General features: G+C 38.8%; 1 protein-coding gene across 6 annotated transcripts in view; it reads right to left on the bottom strand.

The window, feature by feature from the left end:
* Positions 1–26,926, bottom strand: part of TRPM3 (transient receptor potential cation channel subfamily M member 3) — a 396,319-nt gene that overhangs the window by 32,125 nt on the left and 337,268 nt on the right. For 2 of the 6 annotated variants that reach the window (XM_052701292.1, XM_052701289.1), the window contains exons 11-20: positions 25,945–26,079; positions 24,209–24,259; positions 18,252–18,287; positions 17,969–18,109; positions 16,551–16,580; positions 14,117–14,406; positions 13,154–13,382; positions 10,551–10,718; positions 9,586–9,711; positions 3,599–3,739 (exon numbers count right to left, since the gene is read on the bottom strand). In XM_052701292.1, coding sequence (XP_052557252.1) covers positions 3,599–3,739; positions 9,586–9,711; positions 10,551–10,718; positions 13,154–13,382; positions 14,117–14,406; positions 16,551–16,580; positions 17,969–18,109; positions 18,252–18,287; positions 24,209–24,259; positions 25,945–26,079 — 1,347 coding nt within the window. The remainder of the gene's footprint in view (positions 1–3,598; positions 3,740–9,585; positions 9,712–10,550; positions 10,719–13,153; positions 13,383–14,116; positions 14,407–16,550; positions 16,581–17,968; positions 18,110–18,251; positions 18,288–24,208; positions 24,260–25,944; positions 26,080–26,926) is intronic. The other 4 variants (XM_052701293.1, XM_052701295.1, XM_052701294.1 and 1 more) reach the window with 3 other exon arrangements.

Here is a 26,926-nt window from a genome sequence, read left to right as displayed (position 1 = left end):
ATATCTGCACAGATAAGGAAGCCAATCGAATCATGGCTTCTCATTCACATAAAAAAGAGCAGGAAGTGATCACACTGGTCCTTCTGTTTGTGAGTGATGATAGATTGCAGCTCTGGATAATCTGGAATTACCTTGGTCTTCCCTTACCACTCCTGAAGGAAACTGACCATGTATACTGACTTAGGTCAGTATCTAGGTATCAGCTGAGTCAACAGGAACTCAATTTGGGTGGGCAGAACTATACATGCCTCGCTGAAACAACACCTACTACACTGAAAAAAAAAACCCACCAAGAAACAAACAAAAAAGACAGCGTCACACAGCATACCTCTTAGAACATGTTTATTAGATCTGATGCATAACCATTTCACTGCAATCTTATTAATTCGGTCTGACTCAGCAGCCTTTGCTGAGCATTTGTAGTTAAAAGAATCAGGACACTAAGGTGGCAGAAACCGTAGGAAACTCAGCGTAAGCAAGAGCTTTTCATTTTTATTGGGTTTCATGTGAGCTTTTTTTGCGTTTTTTTGTCAATTCATATTTACTTGAAAATTTTTGCTTGATAAAACAATTATATCTTGATTTAAGAATGAAGTGATGCTAAAATCACATCATTTTCACCCCAAGAAACCAGCCCTTCCGACAAGGGTGCCATCCTCCCTGTCCCTCTCTAAACCTGTAAATTCAGCCTTCCAATCTCACACTGCTGTCAAATCTCACTGCAGATACCTATACAGATACTCAAGATTTTTTGAAAGTGCTACTATACAAATAGCTGAACCCCCTTTATCTTGCTCTTACTTAGAGCTTGGGGTTGCCATCTTCACCCCTGAAGCTAGTACGTGAAGAAACTAAGCAGAAGAATACTTGTTAAAAAGTTTCAAGGATGTATTCCTCCCTACAATCCTGTGGATACTGTCATATTGTGTATACTTGAGTACACATCACAATAAAGGACAAACATGTATATTGCAAGAGAGTTCTTCAAGAATGAGACTACCTTCCTCTCTTCTCACTGACTGCAATAATTACATGATCAAAAAGTGAAGTGGTCCTAAGATGAAAAAATTGGGACAGAGCTGTTCTGATGCTTAGAAAATGACTTTTGCCAGATGTTCAATGCCTCTTTTAACTCCTCAAGGAGGTAGAAATGTGTCTTCTTAGATCATGCTAGCATTTCAGTCTAAAGCTTATATTTAAATAGGGATAGTCTTCATCTTCCTCTTGGGCAGTCTGTGGGATGAAACCTGTGAATCAAGCCTTTCAGTGCAACAGTTACAAAAGAGAATAGAGTTGTTGACTTTCAAAACTATTTCACAACAGAGAGGAAGACAAAAAGCTGTTTATAAATTTTCTTACTTAGTACTTACAAAATATTTCTTACTGAAAATCCCCCACAATTAAACCACTCTTGTATATTTTAAGAATGAAGGTGGATATTGAGACATATAGAATAACAGCAGATAGTTAGATGTAGAATAAACAAACAATTTTAAATATCATGCAATAAAGGCATAGTCACCTTCCATTTTGGGCTGTGAGATGTAAGATTTTGAGGACTGCTTCTGAAATCTAGGATTAACATTTCTGTCTATATGCTTGCGAAAAGGCAGCTAGGCTGTGCAACTCTAATCCCATTTGAGTTATTTTCTTTTTGCTTTTCAATATAGCCAACTGGTCAAGAACTACAACCAGAATGCACCTTAATTTGCTCTTGAAACACAGGACAGCCAAGATCCACCTTTAATAAGTGACCTCGAATGAGATCTGCCTCAGGACATAAAACTGTAGAAACAGGTCTAAATGGAAACACAATATTGATTTCTTTCTCCTATTTCAGAATTGAAATAACAGAGAAAGCCAGGATGCTTCTTTCTGTTTACAGTGAAAAGACTTTTCTGGTTATGCATAATACATATTGCAATTGATAATGAGACTAAGCTGCTGCTGAGCAGTTTCTAGATTCATTGGGCTGATTAACCTTTAATGGCTACAGTTCAGCATGTAGTAACTCCAATTGCCAAACTGGAGCTATTTGCTAGAATAAGCAGTCTACCACAGTTTGATCTCTGTAGATGTGAGTTGCTCCTGCTGTCTGTAGACGTATTGTTTGGATTCCAGTAATGCATTTTTTCTTTTAAGTCATCTTCAGGAGGTGGGAGAGAAATTCATTTCTTTGTGATTTGCTGTGCATTCAGCAGAATGATTGAAAATTTAACTGGGAAGGACCATGAGAAATCAACTAGCCAATTCCAGACTGCCAATGTGGAATTAATTGCAATGTGCCATATTGGACATATGTTTTGATAAGATAGACTTAGAAATTATTAACAATGGAGAATCTACTGTTTCCTTACACAATTTATAACAATATGACTCAGAACAGTTAAAAGCTGTTTCCTAACATTTTGCCAACAACTGTCTTGCTGCAGCTATATTCAGCAAGGATTCTATTCCTCTTTTCAGCAACTACCATGTATTTGAAGACAGAACTTCTGCAGTCATTTTATTCCTAGAGAAAATAACCTCACTTCCTTAAGTCTTTCCCCTTAAGTTGTATTTTACAGACCTCTGGATAAATTTTTTATTTTCTTTTTTGTTAGTAGCCTTCAAACCAGTCCACATCTGTCATGTGATGCATAAAGTGAAATGGCTTACAGTACTCTAATTAAGTAGACTGAAAAGATTCATTTCTGTGTTTGTTTTACTTTTTGATCTCATCTTTCTATAATATAAATATAATGCAGTGCCATCTGCAAAACTTCATAATTGAAGTTTTGAGTGAAAATATCAAACAATACCTGATGTAGGAGAGACCCTAACGGAATCCTTTCCAATCCCTGATTCCAGCTGGATAGCAAGTAATTGATATATACTCCTAACAACCAATCAACAAAAAGCTTTGTATATTTAATAACTTCAATATGGCAATGATAAATTTACCTATGAGATTACCTAGAAAAGTTATTGACAATTTCTTGCTATAGTCAAAATATATTACCTTGTTTGTTTGTTTGTTTGTTTTCTATATCATGTGCACTGTCTGCTTCTTTATAACACAGGGATATTGGACTGGTTAGACAGAATTTAATATATACTGACTGCTTTCATAGTGTTGTTACCTTACGGCTACTCACAGCAACACTTTAATTAGACAGAGGCATTTGCAGACTAGTAAAACAACAAAGCAAAAATGTCCCAAGGAAAGATATGCTCTGCTGGTTTCTTATTTTCATCCATCATTATGTTATCTGATATCCTGATTAAAATCAGCCTCCTGCTGGGCTTAGTATTGGGAATTCTCCTATTTGGAATTCTTTGGGCACACTGACTTCAGCAAGCTACTTGTACTTGAAGAATAACCTAGAGTTAATCATTAAGTTCATGAATGAACATTTGAAACTCCTAGGTTAGCAAGTGCTAGATGACCACAAAAGATTAAGTTCTTTATGGATAAATCCTCCAATGCAGACAGATGAAGACTCTCAAAGAAATACACAATCTGATCTTAATTCAGTGTCAGTACTTGTCCATTCAGCCCAATCATAGAATCACAGAAACACCAAGGAGCAGCAGAATAACAAAAAAGATATCTTACTGTGTAAAACCAAAATTTGACAATGGGAGCATTGTAGAACTCGTAAATCTTTCTTCCAACAGGAATCAGTCTGTGCCTGCTCTGTACTTCTTCTTCTTCTTTCTTTCTTGAGGATTCTCCATTCCCCCGTCCCAGCATTGCCTACAAAAACAGACATCCTTATGTTTCTTTATTGCTGAAGGACAAATTAAGGTATTTTAAAAAGAAAAAATTAAAAAGGAAACTTTTCAAAGCTTATCTGATTTCTTATCTTTAGACAAAATCAGATGGCCATCGCTATGTGCAAAATGTTTTGTTCTCAGACTATCTTTTACGGAGGCAAACGCTGCTGTTTAGTTCCTTCTAAACTGCAACAGTAAAACTTCAGCAGTAGTGAACTCCTTGACTGGTGAACAAAAAATGAGATATGGAGAACATTTCTCCTTTTGTCTTTATAGACAGAAAGATTTTTTACCTGACAACAGTTTCTTATTATGTACAATAAACAAATGCAAACAGAAAACAGATAAGTTTTGTTTTTAAACAAAGAAAAGTTCGGAAGGTTGATACTGAAAGAGAACAGGAGGAAATGTGAATTAGCATTTGCTGGACTGGGAGCAATGAAGCTAAGGACTGTTTTCATGTTGATCATAGGATCCATTGCAAGCCATGATCCCATGGGCCATGAACTTCACATGGATGTAGAGGAATGACCAGTCGATTTCAGGGCTTTAGATCAAAAGGTCCTTCTACATCTCCACACCTTCTTCTATAATGAAGTCCTAGTGTGCTCGTGTACTACCTCAGGTTGGCTTGACTTCATTGTAACCACTGAACTTCAGACTTGCTGAAGATCTACAGGGAGCTATGGACTCTGTGTTCACTCTTAATGTCTTGTCCAGCTTCAAAGAGAAGTGGAAGGAGAGTCTACATTTCACGCACTCTGAAGTTAATGCTAATAAAAGGTTTCACTTTGTGTTTAGAGTACAGATTGATCTATTAAGTATTCTTAAAAGCAAATCTTTCGTGAATAGTATTGTATAGTGGATTTTAGGTCACTGTGCCCTGAGCAAGTTCTTACTACTTAGTTTGTGGCAGGAGCTATAGATTGCAGCACTTCGGCACATGAAAGCAACTGCTTGAATCAAGAGGCAACCATCCTAAGTACACAGGGATTGCATCATGATGCCTTTATTGAAATGCTTTTCTAATCCTTTTCTACAAGTAGATCAAATCATTTTTTGTACATTTATGTTAAATGAGCTACACGTTCAACATCCCTAAAGGTAAGAGTGTTCTCATCACAACTTAAAAATGTGGAAAATTAAGTCACTGAAAAAAGCAGTGAGATGCCAGACAGATTATCTTTCAGTGAAAAGGTCCTTCTTTTATTCTGTGTTCTCAGATTCAATAGGTTGTTCAGGGCATTCTTATGTAACTAATCAACTTCAGATGAGTTATTGAGCTATTTCATCTGATTCTAGTACCCTGCAATTCTCAATTCTCATTTCTCACATTTTTAAAAGTAAGTAAGAAATGGAAGAATCACAATTTTTCTCTTTTTTTTTTTTTCTTTTTCTTTTTTTTCCCCCTCTTTCTTTATCTTTTATTGTTTTTCTTTTCCCTTGTAGGTCTCATGTGGAGCAATTTCTACAAGTCTTTGGTCCCACAAAAGAGCAAGCTGTAATGATAAACTGGTCAACTTTTTTGTCTTTCATTTTAGGTATTTGTAACATTATTGAGACTATGATTCTAGACATTTGCTTGCTATTATTTCTATTTCAATCAAATATGCAATTAGTTTTTCTCACTGTTGTTATTACTGTCCATACGGTCTCTTATATACTTGAATTTGACCATCCACCTATGTTACCCTTCAAACTTGTAATAAAATAGAACAAAGATTCACGACACAAGCATATAATACCAAAACAAACATGTTTTAATTAATTTACCCATTTAATTTACCTTTTTATGCCTGCAGATTCCTAAGCTTATCCCCATAAATGTAAGTAAAACAAAGCATATTCAAAAATCAATGAAACTTCCTGATGATTCTCATGGAGCACTTTAAAACCCTTTAAAGTCCATTGATATTTTTGTAAGAAAGGAAAAAGATGTATCTACTTAGGAGAGAAGGAAAGTACTCATTAGGTGAGCAGACAGTCTGCAAGAACATGAGATGTATTGTGTATAACTATAGTAACAGAGGCCATACCACCTTCACAAAAGCCCAAGTATTATTATCTGAAATCTACAAAACCAAACTGATTCCCAACTCTATAACAAGGATTGGTTATGATTTTTTTGGGGAAAAAAAGTGCAATAGAATTCAAATATTTTGAAAATATTCTATCCCTAAGAAAGCAATTTCCCTGCTTCTCTCTACCTCCTGACACTGTCTTAGAGAAAACTGCCATCTGGCGCTTCAGATATTTCTGCAGCTTTTCCCAAGGCTTTGTCTCTGCTGTCCTCTGGTGCCCAAGAATTTTGCAGGAGAGTGGAAATAAATGCTGGCAGCTTAAACAAATGAGCAGTGCCATGCTTTAGCAAAGGGGATTGTTTTACAATTCTTCACAACTATATGTATTTACTAATTCTGAGAGTCCCTCAGTTCTCACTGAAATGAATGAGTTGTGTGTGATTTTAGGATAATGTTCCATCAGTACATGGATTTATGCACATGGATGCTGATTTCTTGTTTGTTACTGCTTTCTTGTTAATAAATGATGCTCTAATTTTATCTCATTATGTTTTTGAATTAATGGTGTACTGTACTGTACTAACCTCTCCCCTCCTCCATGCTACAGATGGGGAATTGCTCTGAGATGGCCAGGGATTAGATTTGACCTAATGTCTCCCACTGTTAATTATATCACGGTATTAACAATTCGAAAATCCTCCCCAATTAGAGACACGCAGAAATAATTTCAGTCACAGTGTTAACAGAATAGCTGCAATGCCAAACAAATGTGTTTCCACTCGAAGGAGAAAGCAAGAGGGTGGGAATAACTGAAGACACTGCTCTGCGTGGGCGACATCTCTTTCTCTAATACACAGTTTTGTTCATGATTCAGTATGAGTCATGCAAGGTAAGCCTGACAGCAGTGTAACAGTAAATTACTGTACAACTGCATCACTGTAGCCTGAGGGGGTTGATGCCTGCGTGCTTTTTACATGGAGATTTTCTAATCAGGATGCTGGTGGGTTCATTGTTGTTTCCTTCCCTCCTTCTCCCTTTTGTTTCATTTAGTTTAGGACTGATCATTGACAAAGAACCAGGGCAGTTTTGGGCTCTGCATTTTTTGCATTAACCTATGTTAATGATCTAGTGATAATTTAATCTTCTTTTATAATTAAATGATGGGAGTTTTAGTCCAGCTATTATGACCACAAGCTCTTCATAGTTTATCCTTAGTGAAATGTACATGCTGCACATAGACTTAACATGTACTCACAAAGAAACTGGTGTGGAAATGGTACACAGCTGGGTGGATTTACCACTTACCTCTCCCTGAACAACCCCTTGCACCCTGTGGTGTGCAGCTCCATGCTAATTGCTCTAGAGCAATCATTCTCTGCATTGAACTACTGGCAGGAGAAAGTGTTTAGTGCCTTTGAGTTATAGGTTTTTCACCTGCTCAGGTTCTTTAAGATGAAGAAGAGATAAAGCACCAGGAGCTCAGTCCTCCTGACTGCTGACCACAGCAAGAGATGCAGAGTGCTGAAGCAGTTGCACAGCAGAAGCACGTGAAGCTTCTGAGCTTAATGAGGAGGAAATTCCTTGTTATGGAGAAGGCCAATGCTGGCCCTTCTGCTGCATGAGCCCCGGCACCTTGCACTGCTGTTTTTCATATGGGCTGCAGGGGTGCTGTTGCATTGCCTTGATTGTAGTAGTCGCCTACTACAGGGTGTCTCACTTCTGGCATGTGAGATGCTACAAGCATCTATACCCTAATGGGTGGACAAGCTGGAGGTGGGTCTGACTGCACTGGTGTTCAGCCACTTCTAGGGTGAGAACCACAGTTTTACTGGTTAGATATTCATTGAGCTCTTGCCATGGAGAAAAATTTAAACATAGATACTATGGATAAGATACATGTATGCCCAGAGGCCAACATAACCAGCTTTCCTGCTGATAGTCCTGACTCAAGACTATAAGTGCCCACGGAAATCCAAACCTTCTATTCTCTGCAGAAAATAGAACAAAGCAGCAAATAAAATATCTTCTAAAGGAGTTTGATTAGTTATTCTGCACTGTGAAGTAACACCATTTACTGGGGAAATACTGTAAGGGAACAATTAGGCCACATAAGGATTATGATGCTTCTAGTTACTGCTTCCAGAAACAGTATCATTTTGGGATGTGGCTAGACCACTGGTGTTTCTGAATAGCCAAAAAGCTAGCAGCTAACCACAAAATGTCCCTGCCCTTCAGATTTTTAGCCCTTCTGCTCTGGTACGTCTAAATATTCAGGATTAATAACCAGGAACTCCATCTATAAATTGTGGTAAATTGCTTGGTGCTGAGGGAGTGGTGATGACAGCAATATTTGAGATTGGTTTTGTGAGTAGCTCCTATAAGGAAAGCCTGTTGCCTAGCATCTAGGTGTTAAAGAAATGTGTGCCCAGCACTCTCAAATATCTGCTATGAAGCTAAAAGCAGGTGTGAGTAACAAGTAGTTTATAGTAAATAAACTATTCATCTTTACATAGTATAGCCAAATGTTCACCTACATATCAGATTCTTTGAGAGGAGCATAAAATCAACACATACTCTGCACCCATGTGGGGACTTACTTTATTGTTGCTGTTGTGATTGCATAATTCTGTGCAAACTAAGTGTTAAAACAGTGAAAAAAATCACCTTACCTTGTGTATACCTCATCTACACTGCACAAATGCAGTCCAGATGAAGCAAACAAATAAAACTCTAGTAATCCCTTAAAGAATCTAATTGTTAGTCCTGAAAATGAACAAACAAACAAACAGAAAAAAAAAAAAAAGGAGAAAAACATGCACTTTATTTTGAATGCAACTGGTTAAAATTGAAGTTAGTCATCAAACCAAAATATCAGTTATTAAAACAGATTATCTTACAAATGCTTTGCAGTGGGTGTTACAGATAATCTTATTGGACTGAGTATTATTAACATGGCAAAAGTGGGACTTCCCAAAGGCACTTCCCAAATGAGATGCCTTTTTATTATGGGATGTCAGTTGGCCAGGCAATTTGATTAAGGTCAGGACAACTCAAATTTTACTCCACTCGTCTTCTTCTATGTAGAACATGCTAGTAGGAAAACTCTTCCTGACATAGTGCCTTAAGAGAATTAAGTATCCAACAACAGAAACATATGCAAAGATCTCTGATTGTTTTATATACCCCTCCTTACCATAGTAAGGCATAGCTGGTATTATATCAAAATCCATGTAAAGAAGTCTACACTACAGATTATACAGAAACAAACAACAAAGACCTTAGCTAAGAAGTGTTCCAAAGATCTTGCTTCTTTATGTTGTGAACATCATGGCAGTATTCCTTACATTTACAGAAAAAGGTGCATCCCCCTGAAACTTCACTAGAATGATGAAACAAATTCAAGGGAGTAGAAGGGCAGAGTCAAGGATAGGAAAGAACCATCGGACTGTGTCAGCACATTGAAAGAGGAAGGGAGGGAAAATCTAAGATTCATCTGGCAAAGAATATACAGTTTGATGCATCACTTCCTTGTAGCAGGAGTCAGAAGGTAAAAAGGGAAGACAGCATTGAAGACAAGAAACCAGGAGCTGGGTTAACTGCAGAAAGATGAAAATGAATTCCTCCCCAAATCTCTCCCCAGTGCCAAGAAAAAAGGCAGTTTATGAAGTGCTTATATGATTTGAATAGGCACTTCATGAGTGGATCAGAAGCCAGGAGTAGTAAATTGCAATAATAGCTAATGAGTGCAGAACAGCCCATTGTGACTATTCTGGCTTGTGGTCCTTCCCAACAGCCAGGTTCTTGCCTGCAAACGGGTCCTGCAGGTGGGTCTTGTGGGCTGCTCCTTCAGCTTGCCTGCATATTGGGTCCTGTAGACAGGTCCTTCTGCCTGCCTGCAGACAGGCTCCTGAGGGCAGCTCCGGCTGTTTGCCTGTGGGAAATAGCCTTTTTTTTTTTTTTAATTAACCAGGAAAGTCCCTTCTACTTCTACTCCTTTATCCTGACTTTGAAAGACTTGTTTAAGGCCTGCTAAAAGATATCACAATCAAAATTAAGAAACCAAATCAAACTAAGGTGAGGCAGGTCTGACAACACTCGGTAGCTATATAATTTTCACTCTTGATAATTTTAACTGCTGATACATGTATAATTTTCAGAGCTTGAGCTATCTGGTCCTCTTTGTCTTGTAAATCATTAATCTAACCTTCCTTGCAAAATTCTTCTGAGCTACAGAAACTCTTACCAAGCGTTGAGCTGTCTAGCTACTTGTCAGTGTATTCAGTTGATTGAAAACTGCACGTCTTAGTGTGAGAGGCATTGACTACAAATTCACGAAGAATTTTGAAAAATATCTTCAGACCTTTCTTTCCTCTTTGTACACTTGCTCTCTAATTTAGTTAACTAAAAAGAATAAACAAATCTCTAGTTTCCACACGATTCTGGGCATTTCCATCCAAAAATAAATGGTGTGCATCATTAATACTAGAGAGGCCCATTCATTTATCATGGTTGAGTGCTGAAATCCCTTAAATTTATTTCAGACAGTGCAGCACCAAATCAAATTATGAAGATATTACATTACAAAGTGATGCTTCAACATCACTGTGTGCTGCTGCAACATCAGGACACAACGATATTTGATTTGTGCCACAGAGATGGGAGAGTTATGAGTGGCCACCTATCATTTGCCAAGCACATAAAATGACCTACAACATCCACAGAACAGCAAACTGAGAGCAGTAAGTCTGGAGATTTGTTGTCAGCTCTTACTGTGAGCTCCATGTCCTCTTCCTCTTTTTCTTTCACTGGTTTTTCTGGTTCCTCTGGCTCCTTCTCCTGAAGATGGATCTCGTTGGCCTGAGACATGTAAGGCATATCATCTTTGTTCTTGAACTCCAAGCTGAGGATTGAAGGAGGAAGTAGAATTCCTAGAATTACCTAAAGCAATAATAATAATGACAACAGTAATCATCACAGTAAACAGATTACAATCATGATGGTTACTTAGTGTCAAATGGAACAGCTCCCTCTGGACATCTGAGAAGAGGAATACACTAGCAAATGTGAGTTTCTATGGCAATAGAGTATATGTCACTTGGGGTAATGTTTTCAGATCTCTGTAGTGAAACAAAGTGTGTAACTTCTATTAACACTGATAGGAGTGCTATGGCTAACTGCCTCTCCCGAATATCTGCTTTCTCATCAGATGCTTATTACATTTCAAATGCATCTGCAAAATACTTTGTAGGGTGACATATGGAACCATGGGTGTGTTCAGACCTCAGAATTGCAGATTTCTGCATTTTATGTAATGGGGAATGTCACTGTAAATGACATGCAAGAATTTTTCTTTTCTACAGAGAAAGATAACACATACATGTTTAATGTATGCAGGTAGTGAAGGCATAAATGTGTGGATCTGAGGAGATGAGGCACAGCCAGTGATAGCAAATGCTGTTGTTCTCAGCTATGCAGTCCCCTTAGATTTGGCTTCACTAGCCTGGCAGCCCACATTATGCTTACGCTAACGTCAGCTCCTTCTTTTCTGCCTTGTCTCTCTTATGCAGAGGGAATGCAGAAGACACTATATTTCCCTTGTATGGATATATGCAATGAACAACACTTGGCATTAACTCTGTAGAAAAACTGAAGAGATATCATAACAAAAAGAAGTGGACAGTCTGTACACAAAGTACAACAACTTCTTTTGTTTATGCTGTTATCTCAGGAAAAGCAATTTTATTATACATCTCTCCTTAATTGACAGTGAAACCAGACATCAGCTTGTCAGCAGGTCAAGGGTGGTGACTGCATGTGCTTCTCACTAGCAACACTCACTGACTGCAGTTAGAAGAATGCAGGCCATGCCCTGCTGTGGACAAGCTGAGTGCTGGGCTACCCATTCTGCTCCTGCACGCGGCTCCTTGCCAAGGAGGCTTATGGCATAGACAGCTCTTTGGGGGCTGCTTGCTCTGGAAACTGGGGAGGATTCAAAGAGCCTCTCACCTTACTGATGGTGCTGCCCCTCTTGGTGGGACTCTCGGGAAACAGGGCTCTTGCCTTTTGCCAGTTTCAATATGAGAAAATTGTTTGTGGGAAATAGTCTGTGATTCATGCTTGCAAATTAATCTTTTGCTGTGCTGCTTTTTGTAGCTTGCTTTACCTTTAAACAGGCTCTGTTAATGAACTCAAGTAACATAAAACACAGACTGTGAACTGAGTAAAGGATCCTTTTGAGGCTCTCCTGTTATGAGAAGCCAAAAGGAAGCATCTGTTACCTTTGGTTATCCACTGTGAGAGGAAGGTCTGTTTTATGGCTTCATAGCTGAGAGCTGTAAACATGAAAGCATGCTGTGGGAAATGAGGTGCTGCTGAGACTGTACCTGCCCAGGTGGTCTACTTATGAAGCTGAACATGGACCAGAGCAGCAGACCCCAATGAAGGCAGAGGGCCTGTCAGGAAAATAGTAAGAATGCCTCCAAACATGAGAATGTTTTCTGTCTGTAAGCAGAATGACATCTAAACACTCCTCCAGCAGTAGGGCAGGGAGAATCCTACTAGTCACAGCCGTTCATCACTGTTACTGGATTAGACCTGAATGATAATGATGCATGCACTTAACAGCACTCTCACCATTACCGAACAAACTGACTGAGCTATTACCACTTCTCACACACAAATCACATGGGAAAGAGAAGCCTTTCCCTGAAAGTTTTTCTCTATCAGAGGAAGGAGGAGGCAATTCCTGGCTTTGTACTGACTGATGAGCACAGCACGTTGGTTAAGGTGAAAGAGGCCAGTTCAGGCTTCTTCTGGATGGAAATTCACTTCACGGAACCCACCTTGCTCTGTTAGCAGTTTTGCGGGTGGAAGTAAAGCTTAAGCAGCTTTAGAAATTGGATTATCCTCCAGATCCCCTCGGGTAGTCCCTCTGGGTCAGTCATCAGGCAGAGCAGCTGGGGACTGCAAGAACACGTGCTGCTTGCTCTGGCCTCTTCTGGGGAGGGCTGCTGGATCAGCACCTTTCACTAGCAGTTAATTCACTTTCATATCTTTCTTTTTATTTATGTTTCAGAAGCTTGGCTAACTCCACAGCGTACTAATCTGGCTCTGTTTTCTTTCTGGTAACTCTGACTTGGGAAGGAGTACTGAGAAAGGTAATAAAAACCTAAATGATAATGAACTTTGAGCTTGGTTTAGTGACAAGTTGTTCTCTGAAATGATGAACACAGGAAGAATATATTCTGGTTAATGTTGCTATGAATAAGCACCCCAAAATAATGTTCATTAAGACAGTTATTACTGATGTTCTGCAAGCCCCATCATCATCTACTAGAATTCCTCTGTTAATTCAATTTTAAAACAGTGCTGACCTTTAGGCCAGAATTTTTGCGCATCCGGAGACGACCCATCCACATGTCTGTGAGCAGCATTTGGCTGCAAGTGTGAGCAATGAAGTCTCTGTGCTTAGCAGCCACTGCGAGCTGCAGGCATGTGGCGTTGCTCCAGTTCTTCAGCTCGTAGGTCAGCAGTTTCATTGCCAGTTGCTCGTCCTGTTTGTATGACTGGTCCAACAGCTCCACTGCCAATTGGCCAAAGTCCCTGCAAAAGAGGGACATCCAATCATTCCTGTTAGCTCATGCGATCTGCTGCAGAAAACACCCTGAATAAGTGGCAGCCTCTGCAAGGGGTGTATCACCATCATGCAAATCATGATGTTGACTGCTCACACATTAATAGTAGGGATATATATATAAGTCGCCCAGCTTAGCTGTGCTACTGTGCTGAGCACCCACACCTACCAGCTGTCTGCTCCCACCTGCCTGCCCACTTTCCTGACATTTTTGGGTTGAAATCCATTGGTTATCTGCAGCCTGGAGGACTGCTTCTCTGCTATTTGCTCATGATGTTATGAAAGAGCAGTGAACAGCATCTTTTTCTGAATTCTCACCATTTTCAATGTCTCAGACTTTTAATATCGGAAAGAATTACTTTGAAATTTAGTATGTTGGCTTGATCAACTAAGTATGAGCTGTTGGTTAATCACCACCTCTCTCAGCATATGATGCTGAGAACAATTTCAACAGTTGTTCTGTTTGGGATGAACAGAATGCCTAGTGGGGACTCAGAGAGAAAACATGCAATATAGTCACTTAAGAAGTTGTACTGCTAGCAACACTGCATCTTTTGCAGATAGGTTGCTTGAAAATCAATTAGACCTTCTCCGAAGAGACTGCACTTTCCCTACAATTTAAAAGTGAAAGGCAAGATCAGCACCCTCTCACTTCGTTTATTTTTTACTTCATGTAGGAAAGTGCCCATGGAGGAATATCTACCTCGAATTATGGTTCAGCTCTTGGGATATGTCATCCACCATGTCATTTTCTGATGCCTCATGGGCCATGGCTTTGCAGAGTTTGCAGGCCACCAGTGCTTTAGCCATAGCCTCCTCTCCATGCTGCCAAAAGAAGAGAGCCATCTTCTGGCGCTTCATAAGCACTGCCCACACCATCAGCTCGTGGAACGGAAAGGGAAAATGATTTATCTCAGGGTCATCCAAATCAATATCAACTTCTTCTTCTCTTTTCTTAGTTGTTTTCCTCCCTCGTCGTAAAGGGACATCGTCCTGTGAGAATTGCAAAGAAATTTTTTTCCTCAGGGAAGGAATTCAATCTATGCATGCAATATTTTGGAGTCAGTACAAGAGATGTCAAATGCACTACCTGCAATGCAATCCCTTCAGCTTTTTTTTGGATAAAAAATTCAACAACATAAAACAAAGGCTATAAGTACAGTTTCATGTACAATAACTAAGAAGCCAATAATCCTATACCTCAACTCAGGGAAAAAGAACTTTGGACTCTGAACTGCCCTTACTTCCTGAGAACATTAAGTACCATTGAACAATGCCCAGAGACATTTTGAAACAGCCACAATTAAAATAAAGTTAAGCACTCACTTCAATTACAACATTATAATACATCCACCCTGTTCCTCCTCTGGACAATACACATCCAAGGGATGCTCTCATCTTCTTAGAACTTCCTACTTATTCCTAATATTTTTTCACTTTATTTTCTCAGTAGAGTCAGAATCACCTTGCAACACTCCCATTTTATATTTCTACTACGTTTGCCCCTTCTTTCTCCAGTTCTACTTTCTTTTCACAACTAGACTTTATGCTTTTGTTTCTATCACATTTTAGCCAAATTGGACCATTCAGTGGATAAAGAATTTGTTAGATGGTTACAGACAGAGGGTTGTGACTCTGTGCCTAGATGGAGGCTGGTAACAAGAGGGACTGAAGTCTTCAACATCTTTACCAGTGACTTAGACAGTTAGATTGAGTGTAGCCTCAGCAAATTTGATGACACCGAGCAGAGCGGTGCTGTTGATATAGCAGAAGGAAGGGATGCAGTTCAGAGGAACCTTGACAAGCTTGAGAAGTGCTCTCATATGAACCTAATAAGGTTTTAAAAGGTTCAAAAGCCTAGGGTGTTGCACTTGGGTAGGGGCAATCCCAGATATGTCTGCCTACAGGATGGCAGAAGAATTCCTTGAGAGCAGCTGTACGAAGGACTCAGGCGTTCTGGTAGATGAAAAGCTTGATGTGAGCCAGCAGTGTGCACTTGCACCCTGACAGGCCCACTGCATCCAGGGCTGCATCAAAAAAGAAGTAGCCAGCAGGGTGAAGGGAGTCATTTTCCCCTTCTGTTCTGCCCTTGTGAGGCCCCACCTGGAGCACCGTGTCCAGGCCTGGAGTTGCCAACACTGGAAGAATGTAGAGCTGTTTGAAGGGTCCAGAGGAGGGCCACTAAGATGATCAGAGGGCTGGAGTACCCCTCTTAAGAAAAAAAATTGAGGGACTTGTGCTTGTTTAGCTTGGAGAAGAGAAGGCTTGGTGAGCCCTCGCTGTGGCCTTTCAGTACTCGAAGGGAGGTTTTAAGTAGGAAAGGAGAGATTTTTTACAGTGTCCAAAAGCAATAGCACAAGGGGGAATGATTTTAAACTAAAAGAGGGTAAGATTAGGTTAGCAGGAGAAAATTCTTTACTCAGAGATGGTGAGGCCCTGGCACAGCTGCCCAGAGAAGCCACGGTGCCCCATCCCTGGATCTGCTCAAGGACAGGTTGAATGGGCCCCTGGACAGCTGGGCTGGGGGGCAGCCCTGCCCATGGAAGGGGGTTGGAACTGGGTGATCTTTAAGATCCCTTCCAACCTAAGCCATTCTGTGACTATGATTTTAGGCAGTTTTTATTAAACAAGCTGACCTGTTCTGTGCCACACCTGCAGACAGCAAAATGAGTAATAGTACAAAATAAACAAATGAGAAAATACTGCAATCTCTGAACCATCAGATACTTAGAACTGCCAATAAAACTGATGAAAATTTGGCCCATGTAAAGATTTCCGTCTCATTCAACAGCTCTGAAATCCTTTTTAAGCTACCTAGTGATCTGAAATGTGGCACAGGCTAACAGACTGTAACAATTTGTTTAATCTTCACCAGAAAAAAACTGATCCACAGAGGGGGCAGAGCCTTCTTTTCTTTTGTCTACCGGCTAGAGTTCTTTTAAGAAATATTTCTAAATCCAAGCCTTGCATAATCAAGTTATCTGGATGAAAAACACAACCAGTGTGGCACAAATCTCCTTCACAATTTGAAAGCGGCTATGGGTGCTTTCATTACAGCATACCTAAAAATTATCTTTATTTAACTCGGATATGTCAAAGAAAGAAAATACATTAAGATTTATCACAGGTTCACCTACCTCCATTCCCAGCAGTTTCAGGGCTTTTGGCTGTATGAAAAAGTTAAAAAAATGTTATTTCTCCCAGAAATGTGAAGAAAAATTACAACTGTGTGTGTATACATATATTATATGCATATAATATACATTACACATGTAACACGTAATTATAAGATATAGGGTATATAATACACAATATATAATATATAATGAAATACTCTCAATATAATGAATTATTATTTAATATACTCCACATATATAAATAAATTAATTACATGCATGTATTTAATTCTAACTTGAATTTGACTCTATTTCACCAAAATGAACAACAGAAAACATACATTTGGAATCTAATGTAAATTCGATCTGCCTAGGGGGCTTCTCATAGAAAGGAAACAGGAATTACTTCTAAGAGTCACTGTCACGAGTGAATTTCTCTGGAGTGCTTTAGTATCTTGGCCATTTCCCTTGCACACCTTTACTGACTGTTACGAAGCTGCTCTGCGTGTTGTGCCAGTATCTGCGAAGTCTCTACTGAAATGATTATCCTGATGGAACATGGAAGTCTTTCCCAATAGCTACAATTACTATTGTTACTCTCAATAGTGAAGTATGAATATGTGAGACAAAAAAAAACCAAAAAAACCCTCTCTTCTCCTGTGTTTGGCTGGAAGCATTCCACAGAGCTGTTGCTCTTTATAGTGTCTTAGGATGATACTTAGTGGTATGTGTTGCTAAAATCTGAACTGAAGCATGAAATGAAAATGTGAAGCAAAAATAAGCTAAGAACTGCAAATCTTACTGGCAACAGTTATTCACACTTTGCTTCAAGCTGAATTGGATCAGTGGCATTACAGATGACAACAAATACCTTTGATGTTTTTGAAAGATAATAAATTTACTTTGGTTTCAAAGTATTGAAATCTATCAAACAATAAAACTCCAAAAATGCGAAATGGTATTTTTGCCATGAACCCACTGTCTTGCCTGATGTCACATGCAGCCAGTAAAGCCTGTTTTGAGTTATGTGTTTCTTTGTTCTCATAGCTTCAGGCCACAGTCTAGAGGATGAGTCTTAAGATAATACATGCATCTCACAGAACACAAGTTTTCTCAAGTCTAACTCTGTTAGTATCCTGTGGCATTGAACCGAAAGACTCTGAGTCTTTCAAACGCAACATTTGGACAAAGCCAGAGGAATGTGCCTTATGCCCTGGTCTCATCAAGGCAGCAGAACACCTGAACCCAATATTTTTTTTTGTTAGACTTGTTAAAAAAGTAGATTGACTACAGTGCACTGCAGTGAAATAAGTAAGTAGTGGAAATCGACCTGTAGTGCATGCATGTAGATTTCCTCTGAAGCCTACAACCATCCAAGAAACTACTGTAACTGCTGCAAATAGGTGCAGTCATACAAATGACAAACAATTGCTCCTTACCCTCTTAGGCCCAAATAAATTGTGGTACAGTGTTCTGAATCGCTTTCGGGTATAATTGCAGCGATATGCTCCTCCCATCAGGTACTCTATCACCAAACCAATATCAATCAGGCTTATTCGATAATCAGGAGGTAAATTTCCCTGTAACAAAAATAAGGATGGTGGGGGAGAACGAGATTATTATTGTTGGCATTGTTAAATGCATTTTATAATGATGTTAGAATAAGATAAATTAAAATAGTTAAAAACAGGAATGTATTATTATGCTGGTTAATTAATTCACCTTAAAATAGATCCAACCGAAACCTGGATATTCTCGCTTGGAAAGAAGACATAAGTTAAATAAGAAGATGAAGAACTTGCAGAAACAGAAGATAACGTCAGTACACAGTACTCATATTCTTCAGCTGGGGAAACAAGGAACATGACTGCAGAACAAAAAGCATGAGGATCAGCGCACTGGAAAGGTCAGGCACAGTTGCTGAGCTCTAGTCTTGTCACAAAGCACCTCTGCTGCACCATCTGTGCTCCACACCTTTTGTCCTGGCATTTCTCGTCTCTTCTGGCATCTCCTTGCTTTGCCTCCTCTGCACTGCTGAGCCACTGTGAAGTGACATCATGTGATATTGATTGTTCACAAGAAAGCAGCTCTTGCAAGTGACCTTCCCATCCTCCACATTCCAGGTAAAAAAAATGGAGGAGAAGAGACTTGTTAACTACTCTAGAGGAATTACACATTTCTTCTGGGAATTATGTACAAATAGACTAATATCACTGCTTAAATTTCACAGTTTCACACAAGGAAAGCACCTGTATATACGAAGGTAAGTATGAAAATTGGAAAAAGTAAAACATCTCTAGTTAATTCCTTGGGGTTTTGGTTGAGAAGAAAAGTATATGCCTAGCAGGTTTCCTAGATGAGCCCTCCTTGAAATCCCAGGGTATTTTACTGAAAACTCTTCCATGTACAGTAACTCTGCTACCTAATTTTCAGCATTGCCAGAGAGTTGTGTTCCATATAGGAGAATTGTGATTGTGGCAAGAGTCATTAGCAGGATTTTGCAAAATATGTCCATCTGCTCACTCTCCAGTTTCTGTTCCTTTCTATCAAGTAGAATATGAATATCCAGTGACTTTGGCATGCACCTTTATTTTTGAAGGGAAAAAAAACTGTAAATATATCTATGTCCTATTGCCCTCACTCTGTGAATTGCCTTGCACATAACCATCCCTCTTTTTACTGTCAAGCCTGGAAACAGCAACACTAAAGTTATAAGTTGTCATATATACATGGCTTGCTAAGCTCTGAAAAATACCTCAATAACAGATTGCCTCTTCCTGCATCTTGGCCCAAGTCTGCTTCTGAATCAACTGGACATTTATGTTCTCCAGTAACAGTAGGTTTGACAAGATACCTGGCAGGTGAAGTGCTCCTGAGCTCTCTGGTGGCAGAATAAAACCCTGCCTGTTCTTTTGTTTCCCAGTGGAAACTCTTCAAGGGAAACTCTGATCCAGTTTCAGGAGAGAGCTAATGGGAAGGGACTGCCTTCAGGTAAAATTTCTCTTCTTCTCTAAGTCAGTGCTGAATTATTTGGACAACAGTTCGTAGTTCAGCAAGCAGTTCACCATCAGCAAAGAAGCCACAACTTAGAAAAGTGTGAGTGGGTCACCAAGATCTGCAGATCTCATTAAGGACTCTGCAGATTTACAGCTCTGTCCTATATATCATTGTGCAAGAAAAGTGGCTACAATTTAAAGATGGAAAGAGAAGTAAGTTATCCCTCTGTGAATCACGAGTGACAGCTTTGGAAAGATGAGAAAATAACTCTAGGAAGAAATTAACTAAGTTGTACAGTCAACATTGCAGAAGGACTACAAAATTATAATTTTTGGCTAAAGAAATTCAGCCCATTTTAACAAAATAATCACATTTTCTGTAACGATATACAGCACAGATCACAGTAAGCCTGTAGCTGTTTTTATGTGATCATCAGAAGAAGGTTAATAATTCACATGGAACAATTTTATGACAGCCTTGTCTTGTTGGAAATATCTGCGTGCCTGCCTGGCTTCTCTGCAAATTTGCTTATTAGATTGGGAGCAGAGAGGCACTAATGGAAAGCAGATGGCACCTGGCTCTGCAGAAGAGATGGAATGGATGCAAAGATTCTCCTTCCTCATCTACTGCAGCCAGGAAGAGAAAAGCTTATTTCAGTCCCTGCAAGGCTCTGGCAGCATTCTGAAAGGCTGAGGATGCAAAGGGGAAGCAATGCTGTGGTGCACTGGCACTGGTAGTGGGCTAGAATTCAAAGGGATGGAAGATCAAGCAAATCTAGTGGCAAAAGGTGAGCTGCCAACTCCATTTCAGTGCTGTCCCTTGGCAGCACTTCCCCTTCCTAAACTTGGCCAGTGTGATGGGGCAAAGAGGACTATGGTTAGCATGTGAGGTTAGCTTGTTTGAACATGGTCATTGTATTCTAACCAGTTCTATGAAAATTCAAGATAAATCTGAAAATTAAACCCTGTTTGTTTTTTTTTTTTTTTCTAAAATATTCTCCAGTTTCCAGAATGTTTAAGGCATTTCATCAGAACAAGGCACTGGCAGAAGTGGAAGTAATCAGGAGAGAGCTGTAATTGTTCAGCTGTAATGTGTGACTTCCTTAATACAGTTGTTATGACTTCTAAGATTTCATAAGGGCATGAAAACACAGTTTTTTCAAATAATTTTAAAGGAATATGTGCCTAAACCTACTTACTATAAACACATGAAACACTTTACCATAAAAATCTCCTAAAATCACAACAAAAATACATGGAAGGGGTTATGCATGTACCAAAATGTTTGATACACTAGCAAACTCTATGAGTGACCCCAATAGTGTTGGGCTGCCTGAATACAAAACTCAGTGGTGCAAGTGGGTCAGAGCACTTCCAAGAACAGCAAAGATTTGGATAGGCTAATTCTAGAACAGCCAGAGTGGTCAGGAAGTACAGAAGAGAAGGTTGGTTTAGGGGTGTGATTGGTACCCCAGTTAATAATAAATTAACCTTTTAATGCTGAGACAAGCTTTTTAGTGATTAAACATTATTATTTTCCTGGTAAAACTTCATATTCAAAATATAATAGATCAATTATAATATCTTAATTCAGTTCACATGCATTTTCAGTTTGGGTGGATAAAATCTCCAATTTTGCATTCTGAGGAACTTTCAAAATTCTGTGTAACACCTACCATCTCTCTGAAACTGCAGACATTCTGAGGCAGTTCAAAAGAAAGAACTTAGAAAAAAATGTGTCAACCCACAGTGAGAACAAGATATGTTTATTATGTGCCATTTTTGTATTACAAAAGGGAATCCATCTGTTAATTTCTGCTATTCTTTACCTAATTCAGTCAAGAAAGGAGTGGTTTTTTTTTTTATTTTATTTTATTTTATTTTATTTTATTTTATTTTATTTTTTTTATTTTTTTTTTTTTAAGCAACCTGTAGAGGGCAACCTCCACTTACAAAACGGATTTCAGGCACTGCCACTACTTTCTCCTTTCTCTTGGTATATCGGTTTGCACAGTGGAAGAACAAAGCCAATCCGTACGCTAAATTCTGTGCCCCTCGCAGATGATGCCACAAAAGTCAGGATACAAATGATGAGGGCAGATTCGCAGCCATGGAGCTGAGAGGATCAAAAAGTGAGATGTACTCAGTCCTCTCCAAAGCAGAGACATAAAAAAGTGATTTGCTTTATCGACACATTCAAAATTTACTCCCTTTGATTACAGTAAATTCTTTAAAAGTCTTTCTCCAGGCCTCTGCAATTTACTTCCAAGGCTTGCAGTCTTCACAGCAATTTGGATGTAGAAATCCAAAGAAAATGAAGTGTGCGTGTGTGTGTATGTACGTGGTCACAAACAGGGCGTGGGAATTACTTCTGTTGTGCAACTTGGTGCAACTTCACTGCAGTATTCAGCAGACGGGGATGTCATTCAAAGTAAAAGTTCTTCCATTAATTTTTGTAACCATGTAATACAAAGGTAGTACTTTGAATATTACTTGCATTTTCTATTTGAAAATGTGCAATGACTTAGAGGCAAATAACTTCTCTAGCATACATTTCTGTGCATACTGTAGATTTTAAAATTGGGATGCAAGAATAATGGGCATTTGGTATGCATGACCTCTAAGTGTTGTCTCAAGGTGTCACACTACATGTATTGTATTTCCATTCTGGGATACTGTAATTAAATCTGACAGATTAGTTATTTGGCTTCAGTATTTATATGTAGTAGGAAAAAATTAGCATCAGAGGCATGGTGTGGTTTTCATGCACAGTGGGTGACTTAACTGTCAAATAGCAATGCTTATTAAGAAGTTATTTGCAAGAAGGTGTTTTTATTTAACCTGGTGTCATATCTGTTGACAGATTTACATCTTGGTTGCCTGGTGAGGGATCTGACTGCTCAGGTGTAGGGCTCTGGTGAGCTGACACACTTCTCCTAGTGAATTGCGTTTCTTCTTCACAGAACAAATGAGAAATGTGGCCACAGAGGTGTAGTTCTCTAATCAAGGTGCTGGAGGGCTGCCTCAGCATGACTGTTTTCAAAGCCCCTAACTATATTCTAATATGAGTGCTTGTTGTCTTTATACAGTGGGAGTTACTGAAGGCTTTGAGTGTGGATAGAGTTGAAAAAAAAAAGGTGCATTTAAAGAGATATCACAATCATCTAATATTTAGCAATTACTGTGGACAAATACTGTCATTAATGTACAATGTAAGTACATTTACAGCCAGTGTCTACCATTGCAAAAGTAATGATCTTGGACTATTTTCAGGCCTCTTTTCTCCCCAAGAACTCCTTAAAAATTGTTTCTTTCATTATGGACTTGAATAAAGATTAATATTATTAAGTTACTGAATATAGCAATTGCTACATCTTTGAGAAAATACTTAGAAATGTGATGCTGGAGATGGAAAGGATTTCTAAAAGTCTCTTTTAAAGGAAAGAGACATTTGTTTTAAACTCATCAGGGCACATAAAGAACGGTATGCTTAATAACAAAAAAAGTCTGTTAACTTGGCTTTAAAAGAAGCAGTCAGTTTAAATGCACTCTAGCTTTTCTCTGCTCCCACTAAGGGAATGTGCAGTTCTGATTTCCTCTATAGACATTTCATATCTTTTGATGCCACTGAAAATACTACATGTAAGTGAACAGCAGCACTGCCACGTAACACACCAAACAAAGAAAAACATCAGAACTTCCTTAAATGCCCCTACTAATTATTCTGTAGCATTATTTAATAGAAGTACTATTTTGTAAGCATTGCCATTCCCCTACCCTGTTTTCTTTCAATTCTGGGCAGCTGTAAGTGATAGAAGAAATCACCAAAGTCTGTACTCTTGCAAAAATTCTCCATTCCCTTTTCTGTCTTCTCTTGAACTATTCTCACATGCAGAAATCTGCCTTTTCAAGCATGCCAGGCTTGAGGTCCAAGTTATGCAATGAGTAAGACTGCAATCTGCACGTGCTAAGGGAGAATATTCAGGCTGATGAGGTCAGTTGCAGGGTCAATCTCCTTACTTGATCCATATATTGAAAGGATGAAGATTTTAATTTGTTGCTGCTGCTGTAACGCATTTAATCCCATGGAACAAATACCTAGAGGTATTTGGAGTCTCCCTGTCACTCTACCTTCCTAAGTTTCTGACCTACAGTTCTAATGGCTCTTTATATTATTAAGATGTTCAAAATTAACTTGATAAGGGGGCAGAGGAGACTTGTGCTATCTCTTTCACTATGTTTCTTCTCAGGAAGATGGCTACATCATAGCACACGACACAGAACAAAGAACCATTTCAACAAACTAGGATCCAACACAGGGGTAATAGCTATTTCACAGACTCAGAAGTTAATTAACAGCATGGAAATTAACACTGATGATAGTTGCAGGTATGGAAGAATACAGATAACAGCATAAATCCACAGGAAATATAAGAGCTTACTACTCTGCTAGCAGAAGCACTATAATCCAAGCATCTAAAATCACAGCAAAAGCAAGCCCAATAACTTGCTAATTGTGCATTGTATGCAAAAAGTTAATATTCAGTACATACAAAACGACATTCTGTAACGGCAGGGGAAGGAGAAGGTTCTGACTGAAAGCTCATGCAATACAGAGACTGTATCTAGCTACAAAAAGCGATCACGACATTCTCTCCAACCTACCGTCTACTGGACTCTTACCTTTTTGACATCCCTGACTAGATGATATAAAGTGTTGGATGGTCCATGCCTCTGCAAAACACAAACACACAGAAGAATACAATAGTTTTGCACTGTCCAAAGACCATGTAAAACCAAATACTGAAAAGGCTGCGTCGGTTCAGCAGTTTAAAAATCAGACAACTGAGAACACTTTAAATATGCTGCCATCAGTTTTTAATTGAATTTGAAAAATCAGTTACAAGAGCAGTATTTCACTTGACTTCTTTGTGAGAAAACCACAAGAACTGTCATATTGCCTCAGAACTACAGTCCTATATAGAAGACTTAGGCACTAGCACGATGTGTAGAACTTCTATGAAGGACTGGAAGGAAGAACAGCAGGTCATGATTCAGGCTTCCTCTGCTCAGCATCTCCACTTCCAGTGAGCTCTTGGCCTTGAGTAAGAATTACTCCCACAATTTTAATTGTATGTTGTATGGAGAAAAAAACTCATGTCAGTTGTGTTTTTGAGTATTCCTGATATTTTCAGGGACTCTATTTGGAGGCCTCCTTGGCTTTGACAGCTCATCTATGAGTCACCACATAAATTTATTCTAAAAGATCTTATTTAAGATGTTGAACTTCAGGCTTTCTTCAGATTTACTCCGTGTAGAAACTCATTTTGTTGCAAGCACTACAGGGGTCATCTCTAACAAGAATGCTCAAAGGCTTTCTATTCTTAATACATAGATGTTATCTGACAAATTATGATAATCAAAGATTGGATGGGACGATCTTGGTGTAGGTTGACACAGTTATTTATTCCTCCATATTTTGCACAGATTTAATGAATTCTTCTCATATTTGATATTTTCGAAAGACTGATTTCTGGTCACCATCAATATAAAACATTTCTGGGTAAATCCCATTGCGGCAGCTTACAGTGACAGGGCTTCAAAAAGTACTGGCAAAACAAAAAGGTTTTGTAAAGGCCTATGCACTGTACCACAACCTCCTTCTCACAGGCAGAACTCAGAATCCCCAAAATTAGGCAACACTTGAAGAATTTTTTTCATACCACTGTGCCAATTCAAACTCTGGTTTCTTTCAGAAGGCAGTTAAGATCTGAATGTCAGAATTTGCTCTGGAGTTGAAATATCAGAAGTTCTAATACTTATAAATAAATACTTCTGTATTTATCTTAAAGGTAGAGATAAAACTTGGAAACAAATTTTTAAAAGTCAAAACTATAATTTTTTGAATATTCTACAAAAACACATGGAAATCCTGTACTGTAAAGGCACTTGGCCCTCCTGAAATCATCATGTTTCACCTATAAATTCAGAATGTTATCACAGGAAGTTTACTTCTAATTGTTTTCTAGTGTCTGAATTTGATAAATGTTTGCAAGATTTCTGAAACCAAAGGGGCTTATATCTTCAGGAGTCACGTACATCATACAGGTCCCAGCTTACTAGTTACTGTCTTCCAGACAATGCAACCTGCCTAAACCTGAGGTTTACTCTATTGGAATTACAATGACCAGAAATCAGTCAATACTGTGTGAAGCTTAACTCAAGTTCATGAAGTACATACAACAGATTATGTGAGCAAGTGACACTGCGTTTCATTATGTGAGAGACAAAGCTAAGAGGCAATGTGGATTTCTGACACGAAAAAAAGTATTCTGCATCAGATGCTGGATGCCTTGTTATACGAGTGGGAGGTAGAAAAATGAATATAGAGAGAGAAAATTGCCTTATGTTGGCCCTACCGTATTGTACAATTCCTCTAGCCGGGAGATGGTGAGAAAACGATGCATGCTTACTCCATTTTCTATGAGTAATTTCACAAAATCCACTCTGTCCAACACCAGTGCATCCAGCATTGCTTGCTCAAGGGAGCCCACCTGCAAAGCAAGTGATTAATTCAGGGTGTTCCTGGGCACCACACACCATACCCTGCTTTCCTGACACCCTGGCACAAGCAGGCAAACCTTACAGAATTCTGAGGATTTATTTACTGTGCTGAGAATAAGATAATCAGAATTTTAGCCTATATTGGTTTCTCAGATTCAGGGCAGCATTCCGGAAATGAGTGTCAGACCATTAAGATGAACGTGCTTTAGGAAATACATTTGGACAAAGGAACTGAAACATATGAGACTAATGATGACACTTCCACGCTACTCACTATCTTATTATCATCCTAATATCTTGCTTTCCTGAAAAAAATTATTTTTACATTGACTACATCTGTCATGTACAAAAATACTCACTGTAATTCTGTTTTTACTAGCTTTTTCCTCAGCTTGTGATGTTGAAACTAAGATAAACTTTGACATCCAGGAAATTGAAATAATTTCACAAATAGCATTTCATTTGAAGGTCTAAATGCAAGAGGTCTTCTTATGCATAACTTTTCCTTTTACATCTCTTTTGGAGGGATGAGAGCATACTTTATGCTTCCAACTTCTGGCTTGCAAAATGACTGCAAATTGCAGTATTTATACAATTTTTTGCTATGATGTAGCAATAAGGATAAGGAACAGCTTAATACCATTTAAATCTCTGCTATGTTGTGTTGCATGCTTATGCTGAGTATTGAAAGTAAGGGAAAAAGTCTTATTTACTCCATAACTGAAAAGGTAAATGTCTTTAAAACTAGACTTCAGGGGCAGCAACCATTAGAAACTATATAATACGGACATTTAAACAGAAGATATTTCCTTATTATAATTTTCTTGTGAGGAAATG

Source organism: Tympanuchus pallidicinctus, unplaced genomic scaffold, assembly GCF_026119805.1.
Source record: "Tympanuchus pallidicinctus isolate F22 unplaced genomic scaffold, pur_lepc_1.0 scaffold4, whole genome shotgun sequence".
NCBI classification, from domain to species: domain Eukaryota; kingdom Metazoa; phylum Chordata; class Aves; order Galliformes; family Phasianidae; genus Tympanuchus; species Tympanuchus pallidicinctus.
The sequence above is the reverse complement of the archived record's forward strand: the minus strand, read 5'-3'. Positions and strand labels throughout refer to the sequence as shown.